The 22,738-nt window shown below is 42.7% G+C and overlaps 1 protein-coding gene across 2 annotated transcripts in view; it reads left to right on the forward strand.

Moving 5' to 3' along the window:
• Positions 1 to 22,295, forward strand: part of LOC120545154 (hyaluronan and proteoglycan link protein 1-like) — a 43,836-nt gene extending 21,541 nt beyond the window's left edge. Inside the window, exons 1-6 of one of the 2 annotated variants that reach the window (XM_039779232.1) lie at positions 2,877 to 2,990; positions 5,430 to 5,564; positions 14,119 to 14,282; positions 15,679 to 15,877; positions 18,369 to 18,671; positions 21,640 to 22,295. In XM_039779232.1, coding sequence (XP_039635166.1) covers positions 5,459 to 5,564; positions 14,119 to 14,282; positions 15,679 to 15,877; positions 18,369 to 18,671; positions 21,640 to 21,929 — 1,062 coding nt within the window. In that variant the 5' untranslated portion in view covers positions 2,877 to 2,990; positions 5,430 to 5,458 and the 3' untranslated portion in view covers positions 21,930 to 22,295. Of the gene's footprint in view, positions 1 to 2,876; positions 2,991 to 5,429; positions 5,565 to 14,118; positions 14,283 to 15,678; positions 15,878 to 18,368; positions 18,672 to 21,639 lie in introns of those variants that run through there. The other variant, XM_039779231.1, reaches the window with a different exon arrangement.
• The last annotated feature ends 443 nt before the right edge of the window (positions 22,296 to 22,738 follow it).

Here is a 22,738-nt window from a genome sequence, read left to right on the forward strand (position 1 = left end):
AAGTCTCATGAAATGGACAGACTCAGATAAAGTACTCAGATAAAGTACTCAGATAAAGTACTCAGACTACACACTTGTACTCCAGTAGATGTTACGTTGTACCTCTGGAGCTCCTCCCCCCGCATCATTTCTACTGCTGCAGAGTCCTCTCAGTCCCCTCCCTCTGCTCCAGCTTCCTCTCTCCGTCCTCCGTCCCACTTATCCTGGTCCTGTCCCCTTATCCTGGTCCTGTCCCCTTATCCTGGTCCTGTCCCCTTATCCTGGTCCTGTCCCCTTATCCTGGTCCTGTCCCCTTATCCTGGTCCTGTCCCAGTGAACCTAATGACTGTTTCCATGCACGGTTGGGGGTACTGAGTGATGTGTGTGTGTGCTGCAGAGATATTCTGCTGACTGCAGGGGCTCCACCTGGCAGTGCATCAGCAGTTTGGGATGGAGTGAATGAAGATAGGTGGGGGAGGGGGGGGTGGAAGAGGGATCAATCCGAATGACTATCCCCCCCCTCATGCACGCACGCAGCCACACACACACAGACACACACTCTCAAGCTTTGAAAGAAAATCTACGGAAGTCTAAGGCTGCAAATAATACAGTCCTTCCAGAAAAATGGAATATGCTATATATGATATTTATGCAATTTTATGCGATGAAATTGCGGGAACTTGCAAAAACTGTAGTTTGATGAAAAAGAGAAAAAAGTGATCATGGGTTGCATTCACTTCCTGTAATAATCAGTCCCTCCAGAAAAACGTGATTATGCGATCGCATAATTCAACGCATAATCAGCCAAAGTCCGAATATTTATGTGGGGGGTTCAAATCCGGCCGCCGCTTCGGCACATAAATTTCCGATTTCCGCGCAAAATATGCGGTGCTTGCATGATTTAATAATCCCCCACATTTTCGTTGCAAAAAAGTCCCGTAATATATCTTAGCAGAAAGTTGAAAAATGTTGTTTACTTCACACAAGAGCAGCCATTTAGCCCCTGTTGCCATGGGAACGTTATGAAGTGACGTAATTACACGACGTGAACATCCTCTAAAAGCAGGGTGTTGGGGAGGGGGGGGGATCACTTTCTTTTCTCTTTTTCATCAAACCGCAGTTTTTGCAAGTTCCCCCAATTTCATCGCATAAAATTGCATAAATATCATATATAGCATACTCCATCGCATTGTTTAAGAAAACGTGCCGCATAATCAAGGATTTTTGCCCGGCAACAATCACAAAAAAACTCTGCATTTTTCTGGAAGGACTGGATAAAACATCTAAAAGCAAAAATTCTATCAAGTAGGGGGTCCCTGGGACAACGTCTTATCAGATGGGGGTCTGTGGTCTAATTTGTGTCAGTTTAGGGGTCCTTGATGTCAAAAGGTTTGAGAACCACTGCACGCTTAAAGTTAGTCCAAAACTCTGCAGCCCGACTTTTAACAGGAACCAAAAAGCGCGCGCATATAACTCCAATTCTTGCCTCATTGCATTGGCTCCCTGTTAGTTTTAGGATTGATTTTAAGATTTTATTGTTTGTTTTTAAAGCTGTGAATGGACTGGCCCCAACATATATTTCGGACCTCATCCAAATTTATACGCCAGCGCGGACACTTAGGTCAGAGGGCCAGCTCCAGCTTGTGGTCCCCAAGGCAAGACCTAAGACTAGGGGGGACAGGGCCTTTTCTGTGGTTGGACCAAAACTCTGGAATGCCCTGCCCCTCCATGTCCGAACTGCCCCTACAGTTGAGTGTTTTAAGGCACGTCTAAAGACACATTTTTATTCTCTGGCTTTTAATTCTGTGTGAGTTATGTGGTCCACTGTGGTGTTTATTGTTATGTCTTTATCTTGTTTAATAATTCTATATAAATTGTTTAGTATGTTTTGAGTTCTCTGTGCAGCACTTTGGAAACTTTGTGTTTGTAAAATGTGCTATAGAAATAAAGTGGATTGGATTGGATTGTATTAAACGACCCATATCACCGTATGGTTTGTTGCCCTTGGTTTAAAGCCCCCAGTGTGTAACGTGTTTAGTTGTTCATTATCTAAATCTGTGTTGCCCCGTTCACCAACTTGTCCTTTTTCATGAATATTTACCTCCTCCATCAATTCCAAGTATTCCTATTGGCTTGAAATGTTACATTTGCATTTGCATGAACTAGAGTAGACGCTCCATATTCATGCTCCATCTTGAAATACGTTAGCCGGTAAGGGACATACAGGACATACTGCTCCACCTTTGTGTGTGTGTGTGTGTGTGTGTGTGTAAGGGACATACAGGACATACTGCTCCACCTGTATGTGTGTGTGTGTGTGTGTGTGTGTGTTTTCTCTGTCACATGATAAACTCCCAGCTGCTGCTAACGCTGCTAACGGGTATCGTAGCTTCCCAGCCCCCGGTGGCGAGTTTGAAGAAGGAAACATGGAGGACCACATGTATTCAAAATCCAAATTTCAGGAACAGGAGTCTTCTTCTTCTTCTTCTTCTTGGCCCAGAAAAACAAAAAGGAGATTGAAAAGAGCAAGAGACCGGCTTTTTGAAGCGTGGAGGCTACCGTAGCTGTGATACCTACTTTGAACTGCGTGGCGCGAGAGAGCTGATTGCGATATATGATCTCAACGCTACATGGGAGAAATTCCTACACGCTGGACCTTTGAGGCGACAACATTTTTTTTCGTCTTCAAATTTCAACTTGATCCAGTGACTTCAATTTAATATCGGCAACTCTGGACTTCCATAAAACACATCCCCAAAGTTAGAAGTGAAATGGTAAAGCCCTCTCTGTTTGGAGTGAGTGTGTAGAGGCTGGGCTGCAGTGTGTGTGTGTGTGTGTGTGTGTGTGTGTGTGTGTGTGTGTGTGTGTGTGTGTGTGTGTGTGTGTGTGTGTGTGTGAATGAAGCCTGAGGTGTGAGCGTGACGCTGCACTGTGCCACAGTCTCCCTCTGAAGTTGTGGACCGTCAGTGTCACCGGGACATGTTTGGATGACAGGGAATCTCTACCGCACAGTACGTACTGCCTTTACAAACACACATACGTGTATGGTTTAGCGTGTTGTGTTGTTGTGTTGTTGTGCGTGTGTGTGTGTGTAGTCCTCTGTAGTGTGAAGCTTCTCGCGGGACGTCCAGCTTGTGCATCGAGGACGATTCAAAGTGATGATTTTTTTTGTTATTTTGAGACCGTTTTCTTGAACTTTGTGAGTGAGAATTTGAGATTGTAGCTGTGTGTGTCTGTCTGTAGATGTGCTGCAGACTGTTCTGCACTCTCACGATAATTACAGCGCTTTCCCGAAGGAGAAACAGCACTGCAGATATACAGAAACACTGCACAGTGTCCTGAACTGAACTGGGCTGCATGCAGATAGTGCTTTAATATGAATAACTTCTCTAACGTTCTCTAGAGGGCAACAATTTTCCGATTCAAATCGATCTTCATTTAAATGATCTGATATCGGTTCGTCTACTGAACTGCTTTATTTTGTTTGAACTGGGAAGAAAGCCTCTTTCATGTGTTTTATTTGTATCATAAATTGTAACAGAGTTTTCCTCCCTAAAATATTTTCTGTTGAGACAACCCTTCCGCCCATCCTGACCCTGTTTTATTATCTTACACATCATCTGAGTGAATGGAGCGATTGTTCAAAAATGTATAGGTACATCCTTGTGTCTCAACGTTTAGAACATTGTGAACTAGGAGTGGGGAAAGAAATGGATTCCCGCATGTATTGCAGGGGTTTGCTGATTTTTAAAATCAATTCTTTTCCCTAGAATCAATATTATTATTTTCTTTAAATCAGTCCCTCCAGAAAAAAGCGATTATGCGATCGCAAATTTTTTCAGATACGCTGCACTTTCGCCGCATAAATTGCCGATTTCCGCACAAAATATGCGGGGCTTGCATGATTTCATAATCCCCGCATTTTTGTTGCAAAAAAGTCACATAATATACAGTACAGGCCAAAAGTTTGGACACACCTTCTCATTCAATGTGTTGCTGTATTTTCATGACTATTTACATTGTAGATTCTCACTGAAGGCATCAAAACTATGAATGAACACATATGGAATTATGTACTTAACAAAAAAGTGTGAAATAACTGAAAACATGTCTTATATTTTAGATTCTTCAAAGTAGCCACCCTTTGCTTTTTTTGATAACTCTGCAAACCCTTGGTGTTCTCTCAATGAGCTTCATGAGGTAGTCACCTGAAATGGTTTTACCTTCACAGGTGTGCTTTGTCAGGGTTAATTAGTGGAATTATTTCCCCTTATTAATAAAAAGCAAAGGGTGACTACTTTGAAGAATCTAAAATATAAGACATGTTTTCAGTTATTTCACACTTTTTTGTTAAGTACATAATTCCATATGTGTTCATTCATAGTTTTGATGCCTTCAGTGAGAATCTACAATGTAAATAGTCATGAAAATAAAAAGGAAACGCATTGAATGAGAAGGTGTGTCCAAACTTTTGGCCTGTACTGTATATCTTAGCAGAAAGTTGAAAAATGTTGGGTTTACTTCACACAAGAGCAGCTGTTTCCCCCTGTTGCCATGGGAACGTTATGAAGTGATGTAATTACACGACGTGAACATCATCGAAAAGCAGGATGTTGGGGGGGATCACTTTTTTTTCTCTTTTTCATCAAACTGCAGTTTTTGCAAGTTCCCCCAATTTCATCGCATAAAATTGCATAAATATCATATAGCATATTCCATCAGCATTTTTTAAGAAAACGTGCCGCATAATCCAGGATTTTTGCCCAAAACAATCACAAAAAAACTCAGCATTTTTCTGGAAGGACTGTTAAATAATGATTCACCAGTGGTTCCCAATCTTTTTGCCTGAAAATGAAGCGTACCGCTCTTATTAACATATGTTGTGGGCAACTCTACCAATCAGTAGCCTGGCTGGCTCCGCCCTCCTACGGAGTACTTCCGCTCAATTTATAATTTTCCTTCAGTACTCCGTCTGGGTTTGCGGTAGAAGTGAAGATATTTTTTTTATCAAATGAAACTAGATATTCTAAGGAATCCATGTCAAGCTAAATATCGCTCCAAAGCGACATTTTGGCAAAAGGAGGGATAGGCTTACACTTGATTGTGTTTGCTGCTGTGGTTGTGTTCATCTTAAATTAAAAAAGTACTTTAATAGAACTGCTTTGGGGTCGATTCTTAACGTCATCAACATTATTATTTTGAATAATGCAGCAGGTTTGAGTGTTCCTTGTACAATTTACAGCATTAGCTCTCTGAGAATCCCTTTCATATCCATGCAAAAATATCCCTGACTCAATCGATAGATTAAAATCAAATCGGAATTGAATCGATTGAGGAAATCAGTGGCGATGCCCTATTTCTCTGTGTTGCACCAATGCGATATAACTAAAATAAAGCTTTTTACTGTACATTACTGTAACCCTTCTCTCTCTCTCTCTCTCTTTCTGCAGTGATCAGACCCCCAGTTTGGTGATTGAAGATGATTCCTGTGCTGATCTGTGCGCTGATCTCTCTGAGTGTAGCTGCCAACGACTTAGACACTCTGTACCCTGAACTGGAGCACTCGAGAACCATCTATGTCACAGGTGAGTGTGTGTGTGTGTGTGTGTGTGTCTAACGCATTCTCATAAACGGGTTTGTTTGATATCGTACGAAAACTTAAGCACAAATATTTGTATGATATCCTACTAAATTACAGCGATTGCCGATTTGCGCCGCAGAACGGAACAGTTTGAGGTGACGGTTGTTTCAGCGGCCGCCGTTACAGTTGCTAGTGACTCTCACGTGGCGACGACAGTTAGGTTTAGACCCCAAAACAACTAGTTAAGATTAAAAAGATGATTCACCGGAAGAACCGAACAGGGCACTTTATTGCACGACCCAGATCTTTGTCAAAACTGGCCAGTTTCAGGACCCCATCCTGCACCCGGCGTAGCGCAAAACCTGATGCAAGTTTCTTTGCTAGTTTAAGACCGACCAGCACCCACGCCGTTTACATAGCAACTGCACCTGCGCCCATTTGTGCACCCATGGGCGTGCTGGTCTTACAGGGAGGTGTGTTCAGGTGCATTCTGGACGTGCTGGTCTTATAGGGAGGTGTGTTCAGGTGCATTCAGGGCGTGCTGGTCTTACAGGGAGGTGTGTTCAGGTGCATTCTGGGCGTGCTGGTCTTACAGGGAGGTGTGTTCAGGTGCATTCTGGGCGTGCTGGTCTTACAGGAGGGTGTGTTCAGGTGCATTCTGGGCATGCTGGTCTTACAGTGAGGTGTGTTCAGGTGCATTCTGGGCGTGCTGGTCTTACAGGGAGGTGTGTTCAGGTGCATTCAGGGCGTGCTGGTCTTACAGGAAGATGTGTTCAGGTGCATTCTGGGCGTATTGCTATCTTGAGGCAGCGCCTGGCTTTTAAAGGGAATGGGAGATGATCTCTGATTGGTTGATTGCATGTTACGCCCAAAACACACCTCTGATTAATGAAGACACTAAGTACAACCCTTTAGAAGCAGGCGTCCGGCACACGGACCCTTTTTTCCCGCTGTTAAACTAGCAAAAGTGGATTTGGACACGCCCTAAACGCACCTACACCAGGCGCTTCACACCGTGCACTTAGCTCGTTAAAATAGGGCCCTCTGTGTTTCAGTGTGGAGGTTGCTCGCAGGTTGTTGTTTCATGTATCTACATTTTGAAAACAGTAACACGCAGATAGCGGAAGGGGAGGGCCAATGGCAGACTGATACCACAGTCTACGTCTGGGGAGTCAGACTAATGTCAACATATTATCATCAAGGGGTTCATGTGATATCGTACAAAAAGTTATGCACAACAACTCGTATGATATCTTACGAAATCGTCCGGTCACATGACAGTTAAGTTTAGGCACCAAAACGACAACTTAAAGGTGCTGTAGGTAGGATTGTGAAGATCCAGGACTTAGCCAAAAGAATTTGAACACCAACAACTTCTCAGTCCCTCCCCCCTCTCTGCTAAAGCCCAAAACGGTCTCCTAAGCCCCTCCCCCCACAAGGGAGAATGAATGCGTGTGCATGAGCAGTGATTGAACCGCAGTTAGACACCCTCCCCCCTGGCCCTGATTGGTGCATCTGAACAGTTAGACACCCCCCCCGGCCCTGATTGGTGCATCTGAACAGGGAGCTGTGAAGCTGGATTTATTTTTAATGACCTGCTTCATGTAGTTCTACTGGAACATAGGGTCAGTTTCAGCAGATATGACAGAAAGTTAGTTTTAGAAGTCTTACCTACTGCATCTTTAAATTCTTCTGGGACATGAACTCCGCTCGAACGGATTAAAACACTTCCGAGGAACAAACACGCGTTTTCTGGGTGAAAGTCTCTTGTTTTACATTAACTCTTAGCCTCATGAGAGCGTCCTGATCTTGGCGAGCTCCAGTTTTCCAATCCCAGATCAGTCTGGCATCTTGAGACAGAGAAAATTTGGAGCCGTTCGCCAAACGACCGACCAATCAGCGTTGGTTTTGAGGCGGGTTTAGGTGTGATGCAAAGAGAAGCGTCTATCACCAACATAGGTGGTGATAGACAGATGGTTTATCCAATCAGCTAACCAGGATTTTCAGACAGCGGTAGCCCTAATTCTGTTAGCCGCTCGCTAATGCTTTTTTCTCTTGGATCCTTCTTTTGGAATATGGACCGGGAACCTGAAATGGGGCCTTTTATTCCTAAATTCTCGTTACACAAACGGCAAATATCCTTCACCGACCTGCTGCTTGCTTGCTGAGCTAACGAGCTATGCTTTGCCTGCAGCAGCAGCAGGGGTAGCCTGGCTTGTTGTTGTATTTTCATACGCTTCGTTGATCTGATTGGTTGATTTGGCCCGTCTATCACCAACTATAGGTGGTGATAGACAGATGGTTTATCCAATCAGCTAACCAGGATTTTCACCTCTTCCCAAAAGTTCTCCAACGGAAAATTCCCAGATGGATATGCCGAGCAAAATACGAAGCATATCCGTCTGGTGGAGTCAGGTTAATGAACAGCAGTCAACGTGTTGCTGACAGTAATAAACACGTGGGATACAGAGCAATTACAGCGCTTTCCGTAGCTATACTGTATGTACAAAAGGTTAAAGAGAACAGCCTGATGCTATAAGCGTGTGACAATGTCATGCAGAGTTTTGAGAGAGATCTTGCAGCGTCCTTTCCTGAGTTTCGTTCACGACACTCACTCTGCAGTGTCATTAGTTTCCTCCGTTTATCAGCTCGTCCTGCTGCTGCGGCTCGGAGATAACGCTGCTATGTGGGGGGATTACTAGCCCGCTGAGATTAGGGTTATCTCATCTCCTACAGATGAAAAGTCTGCCCAAGTTTTCCAACATTGTAAGAAAAAAACTGCTGAGGTACAGATAATGATGTATATAATTTATCTAAGAGGCTAAGATCTTTAAGAGCCCCAAGTGACATCTGGTATTTTACAAGTTAATGTTGAAAAATGTAGAGAGTTTAGAGGAGTCAGTTGGGAAAAAGGAAAGATTTGTTTCAAAGAGACATTTCTATAATAAAGAAAATTAGATCATTTAGTGGTTTTTTGTTCTTTAATTTGAGTATTTTGTAAATATACACTAGAGGGGTCAAACTCAATTTCCCAGAGGGCCACACTGGAAACTAAGAATCACATCAAGGGCCAGGCTTTTATTTCATCGAAAAAGTCAAGGATCTTTTACTGGATTATTGCGTGTCTCGTATAGCCTTCTCACTTACAGTTTGGTTGACATAAAGCCCCCAAAAATGTAACTTAGCCATCAAAGAAAAAAGCAACAAAAACGTTGGACAAAAAACGCCAGAAAAGGCCCCAAAAACGTCAGAAAAAGCGACAAAACATTGAAAAAGCTACAAAAACTAGGCGGGCCAAAATTTATTGTGAACCTAAATTGATATGTGGGCCGGATCAAAACCTGCGAGGGGCCGCATTTGGCCCGCGGGCCTCGAGTTTGACACACGTGATATAGACGATGCACAAAGACTGAGTTCACATATGAAACTTTTCAAGAAGTCAGTGCAGTCTTGGAGACGAGAAAAGAAAGCACTTTACACCATTATTTTTTATGCTTTGGCTACATTGAACGCGTAACGAATGTGGACCGTTAGCGGAGTATATGTGATGCGTGCGCAAGATGAGCATGCACAAGATGATCGCGCATGCGCATATGATAATCCTGATTTACGACACTGAACCATCTGTTCCACGCTTCCGGTTGTAGTTATAGCGGTTTGCCGTTAGCCTCACCGGAAAGCTAACGTTAGTTTACTTAACAGCTAATTCGGCTAACTGCTAGCTGAGACAGCATGTAAAAGACCCTCAAACCTGAAAATAACCGTTAAAATATATAACAGCTGTTACGTCAGTTCTACTTGTGCTCATTTAAAATACAATCACTCAATACTTGTCTTTATTGTTATTACTGTAAAGTCTTGTAGCTGTAGCCTGCTTTTCTCCAGTGTTTAGGTTGAGTTAACGTTATTTTAGACTGAATCAAGTCGTCAGCTAGCGCTTAGCCGAATTAGCTGCTAGCTAAACTAGCGTTAGCTTCCCGGTGGAGGCTAACCGTTCTCTTAATACACCCACAAGGCTAACGGCAGACCGCTACATCTATGACAGATTGTGCAGTCTCGTAAATCCCCCGGAGGTATTAAGAGAATTTGTAAAACAGGATTATCATCTTGCGCATGCGCAGCACGGATCGTGTACCGACAGCCTCCACCTGCAGCGCCACACGGCCTAGGATTGGGTGAGTCACAGGCGAGACGGAGAGCTTTTGCTTTGGGATTGTTGTTGTGTCTTCAGGTGTTTTTGGAGCCGGCACAGCGCTGTGAAAACGACCAATCCACTGTCTGCTGTTGCCAGAGGACGCAGGTTAGGGAAACGAGAATTAAAAAAATTAAACTGCCAATACGCTCATTCGCAGCCATTAAGTCATTTCCTGTCGGTAGTTTTAATTTAAAAGAAATAAAGTCACTTTAGGATCCATTTCTGTGTAAAAGGGCCGAATGCCCGGTGTCGCCAGTTTCGTTGATTATAGAGGAAGCGTAGTTTTGGAAAGTATGCTCCGCATATGTTGCGTGTGCAATGTAGCCGGACCGTTAGGCTTGTGGAAGTTATTTAATTTACTTAAAATTATGTGAATAAATATTTATAATTTGAATCCTATGTGACACACACAAGTTCACCATAATCTACAAAAGAACTACTTCCATGTGCCCCTCATTTAGAAGTCTCCCAGCTAATCCTGCCTTGTAACTGACCAAAGTTGGAGAAACAGGCTTTCTTTACTGTCTCTAGAGTTAGCTAGCTGACATGCTCTACATCTGAGCTACTGAGCATGTGCGAGTGCAATCAAAGATAGTACAGAAGAAGAAGAAGAAAAGAGGTCTCACTCTGTAGCTAAAACAGAAACCAGGTGAAAAGAGGATCTGCAGCAGTGAGAGAGAGCTGTGCAGTACAACAACAATATGGTGTTTTTAGAAAATTAAACCATGTAAACCTATTCTGGTACAACCTTAAAATACAGTTATGAACCTGAAAATGAGCATAATATGGGCGTTTTAAAGCTAAACCAAGACACCCCCACCTAATCAACGCATTCTCATGAAGGTGTCCGTATGATATCCTACAAAATTAGGAGGCCGCCGGCTGGTCACTTGACGCCGGCTGGCTACGAGCTCCGTTGCTAGTTGTTTAAGCCGCTACAGCGCTTTGTGACACCGGCTACTGACCTCCGTTGTGTCAGCGGTAGTTGGTGATTCAGTTACCCAAAAATAGGTGACTTTGAGTCGGGTACAGAGCACCGCCATCTGCCGGTCGTTTCCGCGGACATTACCGTTAAATTTAGTGCACAAACTACGAGCCGTTTTGCCGGGACGAAAGTTAAGATTAGATGACGATATAAGAAAATGTCAGCTCTCTCTCTCTCAGAGCACCCGATCAATGAGCCGTCAGCTGTTCGATCAGTTGATTTGACATACGCGCGCTTACACAGCAGCCAAAGTGAAACGCTGCGGTGGTTAAACAGCCAATCAGAAGCCTGTTAGTAATGGAGGCTGAAGGTCACAGAAGCAGAGAAATCCCATGCTGATTTCAAAATGCTGTGTGCAGTTACAGTGTGTGTATTCATCTTTACACTTAAACACATAACTTGGCAGGCTGACAGGCAATAGGGTGTTAGTTAATGTTTCCAGTCATTGATTTTATTTCACCTTGGGAATGCTGCACAGCTCATAGTTAATACTGCTGAGAAGAGACGGTCCCCTCCTGAAAAACACTCCCATAGCATGTTTGTTCAAGCAGCAATTACCACCTATATTTAGGTTTCTAGTGGAGGCGCTCTCTAGTGGCCGTAGTAGTTTTTTTGTTTTTGTTTTTTAAGATTATTTTTGGGGCATTTTTAAGCCTTTAATGGCAGGACAGCTGAAGAAATGAAAGGGGAGAGAGCGGGGGAATGACATGCAGCAAAGGGCCGCAGGTTGGAGTCAAACCCAGGCCCGCTGCGTCGCAGAATAAACCTCTATATATGGGCGCCCGCTCTACCAACTGAGCTATCCGGGCGCCTGGCCATAGTAGTTATGATGGGAGCAAAGCAGGAAGTAAGGTGAGACGGCTCTATGGCCCCTCTTGTTGCCAAATATCTTGGTTTGTGTGTATGTTGTCGTCTCTAGCTGTCTAGTGTGTGAGCTTTGTTGTATATGTGCCATTTATGTTCTGCAGAGCAGGAACCTGCTGAAAATCAGTTTTATACTGAGCCAGGCCCGATTGTGTCTAATCCTTTCCTGTTTGAATAAATAAAAATGAAAATGAAATGAAGGTGAAGAAGTATAAGAGCGGCAAATAAGGAGGTTGGTTTGGGGGGTGGATGGGTCAAACAAACACAGGACTTTCACCCAGGAGACCGGGGGTTATGTCCCGTTTGAAAAGAAAAGGAAAGTTTTTTAACTTTACGGAACAAACGGAGCTACGTCACGTTCTGCGTCACGTGGTAACCTTCAGGAAGTGAAGTCACGTCTGATTTCAACCCAAACCACCATCTTTTTATCATCTCAGTAGTTGTGGTGCCTAAATCCTGAGGTGTCAAAAGTATTCACATTCATCACTCAAGGAGAAGTATAGATACTAGGGTTTGAAAAGACTTCTGTAGAAGTTGAAGTATCAACTCAAGGTTTTTACTCAAGTAAAAGTGTAAAAGTACTGGTTTCAAAACTACTTACAGTATAAAAGTAAAAGTAATGTAAGGGGGGAAAAAATGCCATTAAGGATAAAAGTTTAGCCCCCACAGGGGCCTATAGTGCACCACCCCACCTCCACAAAAACACATTTTTCTAAAGGCCATAATGACTATAATGTTATATTAAAATCATATGTGCAAACTCAGAAGGGCTGAAAAAGGTGACACATCTCTTCTCTCTATCATATATACACATATATTTAAAAAAGGAGCACCTTGTTCAATTGCATTTGTCTGTTCTGTATGTTCAAAAATATAAAACAATTAAAAGTTGATCTAAATAAAAAACAAAGGAGCACAAGGTGACATTAAAGAACAGCTTGTGTAATGCTATGGCCACAGGGTCAAAATTAAATGATGTATTAAAAATGTAATAACAATAACTTATAACAATAACTTATTTCAGACTGAGACAATCCTCTCCAGTGAAATACAGACACACTTTTACACCGTTTAGCTGTCAGCATTTTAACCGTGTTTACTCCAGCTGCTAGCTAACGGTAGGCTAACGTTACCTGCTGCCGAGTGTAACATTAACTAGCGTTCCGTGCGGCGATGTTTCAGTTCAGAGAGAAGCACAGTCATTTAAGTGGCACCTAAATAAGGCACCGAAATCCAATTCACTCTATCTGGATGGCGCGATTTATCTGGATAGGTTTTTTGTGTGTGTGCGTTTGTTGAACGATGACGAGCCAGAATGAAAACAAGCCGAACTGAAATAGGAGTAACGAGGCTAATTTTAAAATGTAAGGAGTAGAAAGTACAGATAATTGCGTGAAAATGTAAGGAGTAGAAGTAAAAAGTCTGCTGTAAAATAATTACTCCAGTAAAGTATAGATACCCAAAATTTCTACTTAACTAAGGTAACGAAGTATTTGTACTTCGTTACTTGACACCTCTGCCTAAACCTAACCAAATTGCGACCGTTTCACAACGTAAACGACGTGTTAAAAGCCGCAACCGTTACCTTCTCTGGTTTAGATATGAGGTTGTATTTCCTGCCAATGCTAGGGGCGCTAATTTAATAAACGCTCCTGTGCATCGTATTAAAAGGGAGACACAAACAGCCGATATCGTCGCATGTTTTGGAGGACATCTTGGCTAAGAACTACTGCGTGTTCAAGGAGTAGTTGTACATCTTAATAATAATAATAATAAGCTTATTTGCTTTCTTTCAGAGAGCGAGATGAGAAAATGGATTTCAATCTCATGTCTGTGTGTTAAGTGAGGAGCTGGAGACACGACATGGTTAGCCTAGCTTAGCATAAAGCCTAAAAGCAGGGGGAAACAGCAAGCATGGCTCTATCAAACATACACCTCTAAAGCTCTAGTCTATATCCACGACGTTCTGCTGGAAAATCTCGGCCGGATGTCACTCTTTTTGGATGCCCGTTTTCAAATGTGCGTCCCCTTCCTCTTTCTCTGTGTTGGCGTTCTAACCTCCGGTGGATTTGTGAGGACTATGGTTAACTGCTCCTCAGATCTCTGCAGGGTAAATCCAGACAGCTAGCTAGACTATCTGTCCAATCTGAGTTTTCTGTTGCTCGACTAAAACTACTTTTGAACGTACACATGTTCCACCAAAACAAGTTCCTTCCAGAGGCTATTTTGCAGAGGCGCCGTGGCTCCATGTGGCGCTTAGCACCGCCCAAGACGATTGGGATTGGTTTAAAGAAATGCCAATAAACCATGTTTTTCTCCCAACGTGGATTGCTGTGTGGACTAGTCAGACCTTCCTCCGCAGCGCTGTGGAGGAAGGTCTGACAATGCGAGACTACTAAAGCTCTAACTAACAGTTAGACTGAAATATCCCAACAGCTAATGGATGAATAATTATGAATTGCTTGTTCATCTCGTTATTTTTCTTGGGTGTAATAACGTTGAGTTGTGTTCCAGAAAACGACCCTCGACTCTCAGTGGCAGCTGACCAATCGAAGGTGGTGTCGAGGCGAGGAGGAAACGCTACGTTACCGTGCAAGATCCAAATGGACCAATCCCTGATACCCAGCCGGAAGATGAGGATCAAATGGACCAAGCTGACGTCAGACTACCTGAAGGAGGTCACCATTTAATTTAAGTTTTTAGAGGTTTTGTGACCATGCAATATTTCTAAACATGTATTTTAATTTAATATTTTATTGGATTAGAAGAATGCTCTGCTGGTTTTCTTGTGGATCAAACATATTTTAGTTTGACAGTTATGCTTATGCTGTTTTAGCGTGCAAATGAGGAGGTCACGTAAGTGCAAATTTGGGATCCTCTCGAAAACAAGATGGTACATCTCAAGGGGTTTATCCTAATAAACACATTTGAATATTTTAAATTCTTGCAAACTGCAGAAGTACATAATGCAAATGTTAGAGCATGCAAGTGTTGCAGTTTTTCGAGTTTGCACAGTTCGACAGTTTCTACAGCAAGAAACGTAGCAATACACCGGTACAAAGAACAAAAGAAAAGTTCTAAGAAATGTAAACATGGGTGTAAAAAAAATGCAGGTTTCAAAATAATGAAAACAGACCTTTCACACTTTAGGTTTTTGTACGGATTAAACAAATGAGAGAAACGTGTTAAATAGCCACATTTTAGAGGATGTCCTCCCCTGAAAAACGCTCCCGTAAGTCGTTTGTTCAAGCAGCAACTACGACACATCTTTCATTCATGGTTCGGCGCCCTCTAGAGGCCGTAGTAGTTGTGACAGGAGTAAAGCAGGAAGTAAGATGAGGAAGTCAATTCTACAATCTTAAAGTGCCCATATTATAGGGTGTTATTTTGTGTCTCTGGTGCTTCCACACGCATACAAACGTTGAAAAAATCCATCCATGCTGTTTTGAGTGAGATACGGTTTCTGAATGTGTCCTGCCTTCAGTCTCCGGGTGAGCTGGTCAAAATCTGTGACCCGTCACAAGCCGAAACGAGCTGGCTAACCGCAACCATTAGCTCGTAGCGTGCTAACTCTAATGCTAACGCTAGCATGCTACCTCATCCTCAATGGCAAAGCACTGTTACAACACACACAAGTTCACCCTAATCTACAAAAGAACTACTTCCATGTGCGCCCTGGTTTAGAAGAAGTCTCCCAGCTGATCCTGCCTTGTAACTGACCAAAGTTGGAGAAACAGCCTTTCTTTTACTGTCTCTAGAGTTAGCTAGCTGACATGCTCTACATCTGAGCTACTGAGCATGTGCGAGTGCAATCAAAGATAGTACAGAAGAAGAAGAAGAAAAGAGGTCTCACTCTGTAGCTAAAACAGAGACCAGGTGAAAAGAGGAGCTGCAGCAGTGAGAGAGAGCTGTGCAGTACAACAACAATATGGTGTTTTTTGAAAATTAAACCATGTAAACATATTCTGGTACAACCTTAAAATACAATTATGAACCTGAAAATGAGCATAGTATGGGCGCTTTAAATTAAATGTGATAAGAATGAACATACTGATTTCTCCCGTCTTGCTCTAGGTGGATGTTTTTGTGTCGATGGATTATCACAAACGGAGTTACGGCACTTTCCATGGACGAGTCCACCTGCGAGGCTCCTCTCCGATGGACGCCTCTCTGGTCATCACAGACATCACCCTGGAGGATTATGGGAGATACAAGTGTGAAGTTATTGACGGGCTGGAAGACGGAACAGTGGTGGTGTCGCTCGACCTGGAAGGTGAACGAAAGACGCACTGGCGCATCCATACGATGTTCGACAAAACTCCTACTCAAAAAGCAATATTACAAAATTTCATTTCAGACATTTATTTACTATTTTAATCATATATAACCGAAAGGCTTTGGTAAACTCATTTTAAACAATTCGTACAACACACACACACACAGACACACACACACACTCACATCATAGGTTAAAGGTGCTGTAGGTAGGATTGTGAAATGTTTACATCAACAACTTCTCAGTCCCTCCCCCGTTTCCGCTAAAGCCCAAAACGGTCTCCTAAGCCCCTCCCCCAACAAGGGAGAATGAATGTGTATGCATGAGCAGTGATTGACACACAGTTAGACACCCCCCCCCCCGGCCCTGATTGGTGCATCTGAACAGTTAGAAACCCCCCCTGGCCCTGATTGGTGCATCTGAACAGTTAGAAACCCCCCCTGGCCCTGATTGGTGCATCTGAACAGAGAGCTGTGGATTTTTGCAAATCCCACTACAGGCTGTAGGTGGAGCCAGAGGAGCTGGATTTAATTTTTTAAATGACCTGCTTCATGTAGTTCTACTGGAACATAGGGTCAGTTTCAGCAGATATGACACAAAGTTAGTTTTATAAGTCTTACCTACTGCATCTTTAAGGTTTGTTTTCAAAAGAGATTTGAGGAATTTCAAAAAGCCAACATCAATGTTTCAGCTTTAGCGCCAAATTATCTCTTTACACTTTGCTCTAGAAAATATTTGGGTGACACTACACAGAAAGCTGAGTGTGTTCTGAACATTTTGATGTGAAACACACGGGGATCAGTTATATGCAAATACCTTAAAAAAAGGTGAATTTAAGAAGATGTGTGAAAATGCCCTTATAGACCTCAGAGGGTTAAAATGGGAGTCTAAAAATAAAACGTCATTGTACTGTAACTGGCTGCAGTCAGAGTCAGTTTAGCCGCATGAGCGGCGACTGCTCGGGGAAAAGTCAGGAGTGTGTTCTGTAAGCAGAGTGTACATCAATGTCAGAGCAGCTTCATTATGTTTGAGGTATCAGCCCTTTTCTGCCTGAGGCCAAAAGTGCTGGCACCAGGCTGACAGAGGAACAGCTGTGCTTACACAGCGAGACCTGCTTTCAGTCATTAGGTTCAATAACATTGAATACAAACCACAGACTGTAAAAAGAATAGACGTAGCAGCAGTGACGTCACCCATTGGTTTGTGGACTGACGTTTTGAAGCCGCGAGTTCGCATTTTGGGCGGAGAGAGAGGGCGGAGCTGGGGAGGATGATGCAGCCGAACTAGTGGCGTTTATGGCTGCAACTGCACCAAGCTAAACGCTAAAGGGGGAAGTTCAACCCTTCTGAAGTGAGTCGTTCAGCGGAATTTACATTAATCTGCATGTACGGCAGTACAGAAAAACGGCAACATTTCCCTTAAGTTACCATCCAATGCTTGATAGCTAGCTTGGTTGGCAGAACGCTAGTCTATATCCTCTTCTGGGATTGCTCCGGTGCCGCGGGAAATTCAAGATCTGTGAGGACTATGGTTAACTGCTCCTCAGATCTCTGCAGGGTAAATCCAGACAGCTAGCTAGACTATCTGTCCAATCTGAGTTTTCTGTTGCACGACTAAAACTACTTTTGAACGTACACATGTTCCACCAAAACAAGTTCCTTCCTGAGAATATTTAGCAGAGGCACTGTGGCACCGTCCGGCGCTTAGCCCCGCCCCAAGACGATTGTGATTGGTTTAAAGAAATGCCAATAAACCAGAGCACGTTTTTCTCCCATCCCGGAATGCTGTGTCGACTAGCCAGACCCTCCTTCGCAGCGCTGTGGAGGAAGGTCTGGCAAAGCGAGACTAGCAGAACCCTGAACACTTTACCGAGGTAATAAATCAAGTGAGAAGTAGGCTCATTTTATCATAGACTTCTATAGAAACAGACTTCTTTTTGGAGCCAGTAGAGTCGCCCCCCTGCTGGAAATTAGATATAGTGCAGGTTTAAGATGCTTCAGTGTAGAGCTGGGCAATATATCGATATTATATCGGTATCGTGATATGAGACTAGATATCGTCTTAGATTTTGGATATCGTAATATCGTAAATGGCTTAAGTGTTGTCTTTTCCTGGTTTTAAAGGCTGCATTACAGTAAAGTGATGTCATTGTCTGAACTTACCAGACTGTTGTAACTGTTCTATTATTTGCCTTTACCCTCTTAGTCATTATATCCACATTACTGATGATTATTTATCAAAAATCTCATTGTGTAAATATTTTGTGAAAGCACCGATAGTCAACACTACAATATCGCTGCGATATCGAGGTATTTGGTCAAAAATATCGAGGTATTTGATTCTCCATATCGCCCAGCCCTACTTCAGTGTTGCCTTCACGTTTCTGACCTGGAAGCTACATCCATTATTTCTACACTGTATGATAGAAATCCCAAAGAATACATCTTAGTTGTATCTGCTGACTGCACGTCATCTATCATATCTGCAGGTGTCGTCTTCCCCTACTTCCCCCGCCTGGGTCGCTACAACCTCAACTTCTACGACGCTGAGCGGGCATGTCGGGACCAGGACGCCATCGTGGCGTCCTTTGACCAGCTGTACAATGCGTGGCGAGGAAAGCTGGACTGGTGCAACGCCGGCTGGCTGAGTGACGGCTCGGTCCAGTATCCCATCACCACCCCCAGAGAACCCTGCGGGGGCAAGAACACGGTGCCGGGCGTCCGTAACTACGGACTGAGAGACAAAGAGAAGAACCAATACGACGTGTTCTGCTTCACCTCACACTACAAAGGTAAAGTTTATGTGTTTGTGCGTGCTTACCTCTATTTAACCATTTAACCAGGGGGCTTCTAAAGACAATAGTCCAATAAAACACAGCAGGCAGGTGCGTCAGATCTCTTTTACTGTTGGCTGAACAAAGAAAAGACAGTTTTCAAATCTTTTTTATCTTTAGTTAAATTAACAATACCACAATTTAAAAAAAAAACATCTCTAAAAAGTTAAAGTCCTTCATTCAGAATTCTACTTTAAGGAAAAGAGCAAAAGTATAACGGGGGGGCTGGCTAGCTACAGAAGCTGGGCTTCAAATTCACTAAGCCTCGCCTCCAAAGCAACTAATAAACATTTATTACATGTCACTAAAGGACGCAGAGGAATAGCTAAACATTTGACACAGCGAGAAAGAGACAGCAGAAGAGGGAGAGAAACGGTTAAGCTAAGTAGCCTAGCTAACAGAGCTAATAGCGTGTAAACAACTGTGAGATTAGCAAGACAGTTTTATAAGACGATATAACTATGAGTGCTTGCTGGTGTAGGTTTAAATGTAAAGCAGGTAATTAGCCTCTATAATAAAGAAATAAAACAAAATGACTGTGTTAAGCTAGAGCGGAAATGAGACAATAGGCTTACCGTAGCACGTCAGCACGTTCTCAGCGGGACAAACGCCTCACCTCCAAAGCAACAAATAAACATTTATTACATGTATCATTAGCACTTAAGGAGGCAGAGGACTAGCTAAACATTTGCTTAACAAATCACATGTCAAAACTCACCTTTTAATGTTTAAACCATTAATGTGTGTGGATGTGTTTTAGTAGTTTATCGGTGTTTTTTGCCCCCAACGGTGCCTTCCAGGCAGCGCTGCCTGGAAGGCACTGTTGGGAGGCACTGGTTATGGTTAGGGTTAGGTTTGGGTTAAAACGCAGCACCCAGAATGGGTGCTGCGAGGGGCACGGACACAAGGGGACCACTGGTGTGAATAAAACACTTTAAAGAACTCCTTAAAAAAACAGGTTCGGTTAAATAAAAAAGACGGGGCTGTTTAAATAAAATGGCCAGATATTAAAAGGAGGTTAAAAGAACCACTGGAAAGGAAGGACAGCGGGAATTTAAAACTTTAAATAAAAGGTCAACTCCACAACTACTCCGGTGTCTCTCCCAGAGAAATATCAAGGTAAAAAAATAATAAAAAAATAAAATAAAAAACACCCACATGCCTACATACATATATACAGTCGTGTAATAAATAAAATTATAAAAAGCCTGGTGTCCCAATATAAAATAAACTCTATTACAATCTTAAAACCATGTTATTTAAATTAAAAAATTAAATACTGTCTGCGTTACTTGCTCTTGAGGTTAAAAATATCCATACACATACCATTCAGAGTTAATAATAAGGTTAGGGTTAGGTGCCTTGAAGGCAGCAGTCGCAGCGCTGCCTGGAAGGAGTAGTTGGGGGCAAAAAACACCATCGAGCGTTTTAGTATGTGGATTTCTTTTGAAACATTGTGAACAAGTGTTCTGTTAAGTCTCTTTAAGTGTTGCAAAAGCACTATTTTATTATTATTATTATTATTATTATTATTATTGTTTGACACACCGAGCAAGAGACAGCAGAAGAGGGAAACGGCTAAGCTAATGCAGCAACAGAGCCATTAGCGTGTAGACAGCGAGAGTCGCTGTGAGAGAAGAGAACTATGAGAACTAGTGTAGATTTGAAAGTAAAGCAGGTAATTAGCCGCTTTAATGAAGAATAAAACACAAGTGGCCCGAGTTCAGCTCCAGCAGCAAATAGCGTTCTATAAGTGTTAAACACAGAAGCACCGGAAATGAGACAAAATGCTTACCGTAGCACGTTAGCAAGTTCTCGCTGGAACCAGAAACGGTTTAAGGGACTCCCTGGAAGATGAAATGTCTTTAGTCTTTTAGCCAGTCCTTCCAGAAAAATAAAAAAAAGATTTGTTTTGTGATTGTTGCGGGCAAAAATCCTGCATTATGCGGCAGGTTTTCTTAAAAAATGCGATGGAATATGGTATATAATATTTATGCAATTTTATACGATGAAATTGCGGGAACTTGCAAAAATTGCGGTTTGATGAAAAAAACTTTATTTCAAAAAATAGTTTACAGATATTCAGTCATCGCAATACGTAAACAAATAAGATACAAAAATATATACAAATAATATAATATGAAAGTAAAAATAAAAGTAATAGTCTAAACAGAGGGAAATAAAAGATACAAAAGAGAGACTTTCAAAAATCATTAATAATATAGACAGCAGTAGCACTTAGACATCAGACTTTCTGATTGGATACCAACTTAAGAGACTCAGAGTACAACATGTTAAATTCAACCCCCAACACCCTGCTTTTTGATGAAGTTCACATCGCGTAATTACATCACTTCATATCGTTCCCATGGCAACAGGGGAAAATGGCTGCTCTTGTGTGAAGTAAACGCAACATTTTTGAACTTTCTGCGAAGATATATTATGTGACTTTTTTGCAATGAAAATGCGGGGATTATGAAATCATGCAAGTCCCACATATTTTGGGCGGAAATCGGCAATTTATGCGGCGAAAGTGCGCAGTATTTGAAAAAATGCCCCCGCATAAATATGCGGACTTTGGCTGATTATGCATTTAATTATCGCGATGCGCATAATCGTATTTTTCTGGAGGGACTGTTTTGCAACAAGTTAGTTTTGTTGTGGGACAAGTTGCAAAGTTCTCTTCAGCATGGCTTGGAAATATTCAAGTACAGTACAAATACTTTAAGTTTTGGCCGGCGGTCGCTGTAATTAAGTAGGATATCATATGAATTGTTGTGCTTACGTTTTCGTACGATATACGAACCCGTTCACGAGAAGGCGTTGAATAGACACTGCATAAGTTGTTTGTGAAATTTCATTGTTACTGTTTTTATCTCGCTGTCTTTGTGCTTATCTGCTTTTGTTTATGTTTTCGTCCGCGCAGGTCGCTTCTACTACTTGATCCACCCGTCTAAGTTAACCTACGACGAGGCGGTCGGCGCGTGTCAGAAAGACGGCGCTCAGATCGCCAAGGTTGGCCAGATGTACGCCGCTTGGAAGCTGCTTGGCTACGACCGCTGCGACGCCGGATGGTTGGCCGACGGCAGCGTGCGTTATCCCATCTCCCACCCCCGCAGGCGCTGTAGCCCCACGGAGGCTGCCGTGAGGTTCAGCGGCTTCCCCGACAAAAAGCACAAGCTGTACGGAGTGTACTGCTTCAAGGGCCACAACTGAGACACACACACACACACACACACACACACACACACAAGCACACACACACACGCACACACAGGTTTGTGACTCTATCTTTGTGGGTCATTTGGCGTCATTGACATAATGCATTCCCTAGCCCCTTACCCTAACCTTAACCATCACAACTAAATGTCTAACCTTAACCCTTACCCTAACCTTAACCATCACAACTAAATTTCTAACTTTAATCCTTACCCTAACCTTAACCATCACAACTAAATGTCTAACCTTAACCCTTAGCCTCACCTTAACCATCACAACTAAATTTCTAACTTTAATCCTTACCCTTACCTTAACCATCACAACTAAATGCCTAACCTTAACCCTTACCCTCACCTTAACCATCACAACTAAATGTCTAACTTTAATCCTTACCCTAACCTTAACCATAACCTAATTCTATCCCTAATCCTAAAACCAAGTCTTAACCCTCAAACAGCCCTTTATACTTGTGGGGTCCAGCATTTTGGCCCCACAAAGCTGTCGGGACCCCACAAGTATAGTGGACTCCCGGTTTTTGGACCCCACAAATATAGTTAAACAAGCACACACACACACACACACACACAAAAAAACACACTCAAACTGTGATGCTTTATTTCATGGAAACCTTAAGACATTACTGTCGACATGTTGCTATGTAATCTGCGACCTGAAACTCTCTGAGGGATAGTTTACACATATTTAAGGTTCATATTATTTAATCAATGCCTTTGAAATGGGGGGAGGGGGGTGGTGGGTGGGGTTGAGGGTTGGAAGATATTACAGGCATGTCATAATATAAGAAG

The sequence above is a fragment of the Perca fluviatilis genome, chromosome 17, assembly GCF_010015445.1.
Source record: "Perca fluviatilis chromosome 17, GENO_Pfluv_1.0, whole genome shotgun sequence".
In the NCBI taxonomy this organism is placed as follows: Eukaryota; Metazoa; Chordata; class Actinopteri; order Perciformes; family Percidae; genus Perca; species Perca fluviatilis.